The sequence below is a fragment of the Galeopterus variegatus genome, unplaced genomic scaffold (assembly GCF_000696425.1).
Source record: "Galeopterus variegatus unplaced genomic scaffold, G_variegatus-3.0.2 Scaffold312, whole genome shotgun sequence".
Classification (NCBI taxonomy): domain Eukaryota; kingdom Metazoa; phylum Chordata; class Mammalia; order Dermoptera; family Cynocephalidae; genus Galeopterus; species Galeopterus variegatus.
In genome coordinates, this window is record NW_007726423.1 from 4,645 (window position 1) to 12,835 (window position 8,191).

General features: G+C 37.2%; 1 protein-coding gene across 1 annotated transcript in view; it reads right to left on the reverse strand.

The window, feature by feature from the left end:
• Positions 1-1,082: 1,082 nt before the first annotated feature.
• Positions 1,083-8,191, reverse strand: part of PIGK (phosphatidylinositol glycan anchor biosynthesis, class K) — a 123,001-nt gene continuing 115,892 nt past the window's right edge. The window contains exons 11-12 of the mRNA XM_008567343.1: positions 3,626-4,538; positions 1,083-2,046 (exon numbers count right to left, since the gene is read on the reverse strand). Of these exons, the coding sequence (XP_008565565.1) occupies positions 4,422-4,538 (117 nt within the window). The 3' untranslated portion in view covers positions 1,083-2,046; positions 3,626-4,421. The remainder of the gene's footprint in view (positions 2,047-3,625; positions 4,539-8,191) is intronic.

Consider the following 8,191-nt stretch of genomic DNA (forward strand, 5'->3'; position numbering starts at 1 on the left):
CAGGACCTTGACGCTCTGGCCAGGTGAACCCAATGCCTATAAGGTTAATCAGTTCTTCCACAAGACTTTTAGAACTGGAATTAAAGAGTAACTTTCCTTTCTCCTGTGGTAGAAGCATGGTTTCTGAGGGTCAGGAGTAAACACCATGTGAGAAAGACAGTTTCCAGGAAGGATAAAGGGAACATACAGAGAGAAGAGAATCCATGGAACATTCCAGTCCCTGATAAGGCTCAGACCGGACCCCTTTCCCTCAACTTTATATGAGATATCCTAATATCCTTCCAGCAAATTCTCCTCTTGGCCTAAATTTGTTCTACTTGAGTTTTTATCATTTGAAAATAAAAAGTTCCTAACATGGGGTAGACGGAGAAGGGGATGTGTTCTCTTGGAAATGTAGTACCCACCGTCTTGAAGAACTGGATTATTATCCAGACCTCTGGAATGTGGGAGTGAGGATAGACTACCCATTAAATCAAACTACAGGTGTGTTTCCAACAGAGTGGACATGCTATGGAGAGAAACAACACTAGAAAACCAAGGATGAGGGAAGATTGAGAAAAGCCTCAATCTACCTAAAATAGGGAAAAACCTAAAAAGGAGAGGCAAGAAAGTCTGTGGATTGGAATTGTTAGATAGTGTTGAAAATGAAAAGAAACTGCTACTTAAACACAACATCTGCTGAAAACAGAAGAGAACAGGACAGTCTAGAAGTAGCAAAGCTAATGTTCTTTGAAGAGCAACCAGTCCTCGGGCTTGCATGGACGTTACAAATGAGATAGAGTTCTACCCAGCAAAGAACAAAATGTTGACCTTTTCCTATGTGCCAGGCATAGTGTGACGTGCTTTACATAGATGACCTTATTTAATGACCCCTAAGAAAGGGTCCTCCATTGCTCATACCATTGTCCCTAAAACTCTAGCACAGTCAGAGGTGGCACTTCCACAGTCAGAAGAGGTAAAACCGAATGTGGGTGATATCATAGGAATCCCATCTGGGAGACCTTATGACTGGGTACACCTCAGGCAAATCTGAAAGTCCTCTGAAGTCACTGAGACAGCAAGCAGAACAGGTGAACTCCACCTTTCCATGTTTGAAGTAAATGAATTTTTAATAACCAGTTTCTTAGTTACACCTTCATCTTTATCAATCCAGTTATTCTAGGATCTACATGGTTTAATTAAACTGAATATTCCACAGACATTTCCAAAACAGTCATTTTTTTGCACTAAAACAAATTAAAAAAAAAAAAAAAGCCTGGTTACCACAAAGGTGTATTATATCCATGAATGGAAAGGCGTTCCTGTTTAAGCAGCAGGTACAAGTGTAGGTAGGGCAGCCAGCAACAGAACGGCAATACTGGATAATGCTTTCTTCGTGGTAAATGCCCTCAAGTATGAGATGTGCCAGTGAAGCAACATGGCTGATTCCATGAAGCAAAAATGGATATTAATCTCATTATTTTATAGCCATACCTTGTGGTATGTTTCAAAAAATATTACTTTCACAAGTTAAAACAGTATCTACTACAGATAGACTTAATTTTGGTAAAAACAAACTAAAAAAAAAGTTATATGTTAATGCAACATTTGTTGTAAAGATTCCAGAAATACACAAGTCAAAATTTCAAATTATGATTCCCACAGTAACTGTAACTCTGCTATACAACATACATAATGGAAGACGTGATCAACATACACCATAGTAGAAAATACTCAGTAAGCAGAAACAAGCTGAGTTATGCTTGTTGTGGGAATCACCATTTACAACTAGCTGAGAATATATAAATATTGAAACCATAAGTGCATACATTATTTTTTGTATTTAATTCTAATTTTTCTCGATTCAATTTAATCAGCTTTGCATCCAAACTACATTTGCCTTTCATAAACTGCAAACGAATGTCCTTTGTAACTTAAAAATCCACATCATTTGGTTTCTTCTTCTCATGCAGGCTGCCATTGCAGGATGGTATCATTATACTCCGTCCTTCTTCAAAATGTCAGAACATGTCTGCTGGGATCCATATATCTACATTCCTTTTCTCTCTGAAGGACACCATGCAGGAGGAGAAAAAGAATATCAAAGAGAACAAGAATCACATTGAGTAACTTAGAAAGGTAAATAAGTGCAACAGAAAGAGGGACAATGTAACCATTGATCTCCCCTTGGTATCTTCCTAAGCAGAAATAAGAACAATAATACCATCACATATATTTACAATTTCCAAAGTGTTCAGTCATAATATTATCTCATCTAATCCTCACCATGACAGTGAGAAAGGCAAAAAGAAAACCTTTCCATTGTTCGGCTCTTTGTGACTCAAAAAGAATACATTTAAGGATGTGCTTCTATGTTATCATTTAAAGTCTGGGCCATTTAATAGCACTTATAATATTTCCTAAATATACTTACTTACCACATATAGAGTACTTTCTTATTACTGAAGATAGAATATACTTTATGTAAAAAGATTATGGTTATAAGCTAAACATTTAACATATTTTAAGTTTTTGGCTTTAACTATATTCTGAAGATTCAACAATGAAAGAGAGAAACAACTGCCCTTTGAAACTCTGCCTAGACAAAATTAATACTGTATATTATATCCAGTATTACTTTTCCCGGCTTGGTTTTAACTAAGAAGGGCACCTTCTACAACTTCTGCAGAGTAATCCTTCTATTTTCTAGCAGTCTTTACCATCAGGATATGTTTCATTATATTCAACTAAATTACTTTGACTCAAGAACAATCATAATTCCTTTACTACTCTAAATAGTTCCACCCTACCAAGGTGTACATGACCTGGTGTTAGGTGTCTGGAGGGCAGTATGATCTACCTTTTTGTCTCTTGGTGCTACTATGATCAGGCTATTCAAATTTAAGTTTGATTTCCCTTCTTTCTATGTACAAAAAGATCCTTTTCTCTATAATTTTTTTCTCAGATAAAATTTTTCTTCTTTATTTACATAGTGCACCAATACAAAGATCAATTAAAATGAAGACTCAGAGCTGGCAGAAGCCTCAAAATCATTTGTTCTAGCTGGGGATATAACACAATCAATCCTTTGCCTGAGAAAGGTATGACCATTTTGCATGTAAATAAAGGGTGTAATATGTTAAGTACTAAAAGGAAAACAAATCCTAAGAAATATTAATTTTAGGAGATTTTAGTGTGAAGGAAGAGTTGTCTTTTCAATGTAACCTACAATTATAAGACAGGTATTTGCAATGAATAAAGATGAACACATCACTTCTTAGATAAAACAGATAAAACGCATAAAGGTATCCCCTGGGATATGAATACTGGACTTTCAGGCTTTTCTCCCCTTTTACGCAAAAGTTTGAAAAGAAAAAACAATATTTGGGGTTGATCACACACCACAATTTCAATACTATTTCTAGTCAGGACAAATATGTGAGATGACTAGTAGGCTAAAAAGTCAGCGGTAGTGGGGATATGGACTGTTACATCTAACTAGAGACCACACAAGGGGCTTACTATCTCATGTGATACATCAGTCAGACATGAAGGCAGGGCCATAAGCATAAATTTTCCATGCAGGTTATCTACTTTATAGAACTGCCCTCAGGGAAAGTGTAGATCAGCCACTGGGCAAGTTTACCTTAAAAAGAATGAAATAAAGTCCTTGTTGGCTGTTTCTTTCAAGGTAGAAACTGAAGAAGAGATGACAAATTCTAGATGATCACAGAATGCTTAGAAATGGGGTCTGTTTCTCTTGAGCAATCCATGCACAAAATTCCGAGAGGTCTAAAATTCCCCAGATAAATTGACAGCAAATAAGGTCCTGAAGACTGTCAGTACCTTAGATTAAGAAACCAATTTTTCATCTTTACTTACAAATAAAACTGCAGATTTCCATGAGTGACCAGAAATAAAATATTAGTACATTAAAGAATGAACCAAAGGAAGACTTTGAGAACACGGTGAGTGGTCCAACAATAGAAGACTCTCAAATAAATTACTATACATTCACACAATGGATACTATGCAGCCATTCATAGTATATTATTTTAAAATGTCCAAGGAGAGGTAAAGGGTTAATAATATATTCTAAAATGAAAAAAAAGAGGTTACAGAATGGTATATTCTACATAATTACTATTTTGGGGAAAAAATATGTGCATAAATAAAAAGATTGGAAAGACATACAAAAAATTACTAACAGAAGTTACCTCTGTTAATGAGAATTTAATGTTTTCACAATTTTTACTTTTCCATGAAAAGGGGATAAGGGGAAATTGCTATTAACCAAAAAGAATCAACCACTATATTCTGTTCTCTTTGTCCCATTTGTTTTTATAACACACAAGAGCAATATATTTTTAAAACACATAATGACATTAGTTTGTATCCAAGATTGCAGTCTTCCAGGCAGTCTTCTTCATACATCGTGGAATCTAAAAAATGAACTTCATGTGCTTGATTCCATAAGTTTTGAAGAAAACCATGATAATGAGTGCCCATAATCCCAGAATAAAGCCCCCAGGAGGATGCCAATCTTTCAGCTTTGGTTTCTGCAAAAAAAAAAAGGATAATGTAGTAAATTTAACAATAGGTCAATAATTCAGCAATGGATAAAGCAAATACTGATGGAAAAGAGAAATGTCACTGGTTGTACTTTAAGGGTAAGTAATTTAGCCAAATTAAATGTATTGAGATAGCAACAATGGTTAAGACTTCAAACAGGGTAAAATATCCCAAAGGGTAAATTGGATCCTAACAAAGATTAGCTTCAGCTTATATTTTGTTTCCTCAAAAGGGTCTTCCCAGACTACCTGATCCAACCACCTTTCCTCACTCAAGTTATTCAGTAGCCTAACAGTACTTCTCACTTTGAATTTATGTATTAATTAGTTTGTTAGTTTTATCTGTCTCTCCTGTTATGGTGAAGGTCATCTCGTTACATTCCCAGCACTGACCTGTCACAGTGCCTGGGACACAGGAGGCACTCATATATCATACTGAGTAAATCAATGGAAGAACAAACGCTACCTGACTCCATTCATTCAGATATTCAAAAACTCTTGTTTAGGAGCCAGTAGTACCTCTGTTCATGTCTCTCTCTTGAGGTCAAATGTTCCTTACCTTGTTGTGCCTATTCAAAACTTTCATCAACTCAAATGCCAACTTCTCCAGATTTTCCCAGCTGATATATTCTGTTCTTTGAATTCTCACACTACCTGATTCTCACACTACCTCTGTTGTTACTCCCATCTACTGTTATAGTTATCTTTGTCATTTATCTCCCTGCACACTTCCTGCAGTCAAAGTCCATTTAAGTCCATTTACATCCCCTTCTTCATTCCCCACTCCACAATACCCAGCCAAGTGTCTTGTATGTTTCTTTGTCCAGCAAAGACCAATCTTCCCCATTTATTTGTCATTCCAATAGCTACATTATGGCCCTGTAACTGAAGGTTTGTGACAATGATCTCTTTATGAGTCTACTTACTGAATTATTGGCCAAGATTGTAAGGATGGTTATGATATGAGAATCATTTTAGAGTATACTAGAGGGAAGAGAAACTGTTAAATATGCTTTAGTCACCACAAACAACTTTCATCAACCCCAAACTAACTTTTCAAACTAAAAGGAGAGAAAGCCACCTTAATATTTTAATTTGTTTCATAATGCTGACTTGTAGGAACTTTCAATTAAATGCTTAACATGAACTAAACTGACTATTTTTTATAGTGGTTACATTCCATCTTGATTCCTATGTCTACTCTTACTTCTACCATTCCTTTCAGAAAACTCACCAAAATTTTTCCGAAAAACATTAAATCCAATTTTCCTCGTGTTACTTCCCACTCAAAAGTCTGCTGCTGTACGACTACTGTTCAGTTTTTGCCATTTATTTTCTACTAGTCAAACAATTGGTAATTTGCACAAAAGGGTTGAAAAAGCTTACAACCAAAAATTATTTTTCCAAAAACTGGGAAAAAATTACCATTATTCATTATTAGTGGAAGCAGATCTTTATACAGTAGTCTGCAGATGTTCCCTGGAAGAGCCCAGTTTATGAGCACTGACCTAGTTAGGGAGATAAGATTCTGATTTTCCCTAACAACTAGGAGTCTGAGTTACATGGCATTTTAAATACATGCACTTAGGTCACTGTAGAAAAGTTAGATAAATATTGTCAAAATCTGGCATTAAAGCAAACTCTTAACTGAGGATAGGCTACAGGCAATAGTTCCATAAACCAAATTAGTGAACTTCAATTCTAAAAGAGTAAGTAGGTATTTAAATCAAGTCATGTGCTGGGAAAATAGAATAATTTAATCAGGCCCCCTCTCCTGCCCATCCGGTTGGGGGTGGTGCAGTGCATTCTTTGTAAGCAAATTGTGTGTGAGGGAGTGGAGTTAGTGCACCTGCGCAGCACTGGGGCTTGGTTGGCATCTGCCTCAGGCGCCCACCTGCACGGCCATTCTCTCCAACCTACAGCTTCCAAGGACCTGTTCACTGGTTACCTAGCTCATAGACCTACGTATGAGGGGTCTGGTGAACCAGCCTGGTGTGTGAGGGGTCTGGTGACCCAGCCTGGCATGTGAGGGGTCTGGGGAGCCAGCCTGGTGTGTGAAGGGTTTGTGACCCAGTCTATGAATGGGTTTGAGCGGTCTGTGAGCTCCAGACCCAGCCTTAGCTTGACAATTGGCCCAGTCAACAGGATTACGGGCAGGTAAAAGAGCCTGGTGTGTGAAGGGTTTGTGACCCAGTCTATGAATGGGTTTGAGCGGTCTGTGAGCTCCAGACCCAGCCTTAGCTTGACAATTGGCCCAGTCAACAGGATTACGGGCAGGTAAAAGAGCTCCTACGCCATGTAAAAAAAAAATTATGAATATCATTTAAGCTCCATCATTCATTAGAAGTTATAGAAATAATAATCAAGTAGTTAATAGCAAATCTTGTTTCTACAGTGGAAGAAACTCTAGTTACTTTCCAATTAAATGGATTCCCTGAGATTACGATTTTATTATTAGATCTTAAACTTAGTAGCCAAAAACAGTTGGCCAAGACAAGACAACCAAGGGAAAAATAGCACCTTAGGAAGTAACTATCATTTCTCCAAAGCCTCAAGAATTAGCTCTAGCAACTATTTTGATCTGTTATTCTAAAGACTGAATAGAAGAGTTCTGGAGGCAAACTATCCTGGACCTTCAAACTCCCTGACAGGCATGTGTCCCACATCTAGAACACTGATGGCCATGAGAGGACCAGAGAGAAAAGCAAAGTGCTAGAGCTATGGTTCCCCAACAGCAGACTTTGAAAGTAATAATGGAGGACCGAGAAAAAACTACTCCAAAATTATAATAAAATGGTGTATTTTTTCACATTGTAACACTGCAGAAGCTAACAACAGCAGCAAATCTTAGCCTTTCAAAACTGCTATTTGCAGTTGCTTTATTGTATATTCATTACATCTTTTTGATTAACAAAAAATGGAAAATACGTTATTAATTAAGAGAACTCTAGATTCAGCTTAAGATGTCATCTGAATAGAATCCCCCAGTGCCGCCTTTTCCATCTTCTCAGACAATCCATACAAAGGAACAGAAAAAGACAACAGCACACCCTACCAAAATGAAATTAACCTCTGATAAGAAACCTCGGTTAGTTTCACTATCTGAAAGTCCTTGAAACAAGGTCTAGAAACAAATTAATGGTGGCCCAGTTTTCTGATTGGTACACATCATGCAAAGGATTGCTTTGCTCTGTGAAACACAATAACTCTGCCAGCTGAGAAAGGGATTTCAGCTCACTACCTTTTTCTGCCTGTTTTTTAAGAAACACAGAGTTCCTGTAATAGAAGGATGTCTTTATGAGGCACCCAGAGTTGTTAACTCATTCCCACCACCCCAGTGGCACACCTCATTTAAATACGATTCCCAGTAAACAACATGAGAGAGATGGAGAGGCAGTGACAACAGTTCGGTGAATCCTAGAAAGTTCAATATCCACATGACAAGTTCTGCAGAGAAGGAAAAATACAGGAAAAACCCTGCTGGCAGTACATGTTAAAAAATATAGTTTCTCCAAATACTTCACCTTTTTTTTATTTAAAATTTTTTATTATTAGCATATTCATTTTTACATATCATGATATTTCTTTATGCCCTTCACCCGACCTATCACTTCCCAAACCACCTCCCCCCCCCCCCCCCC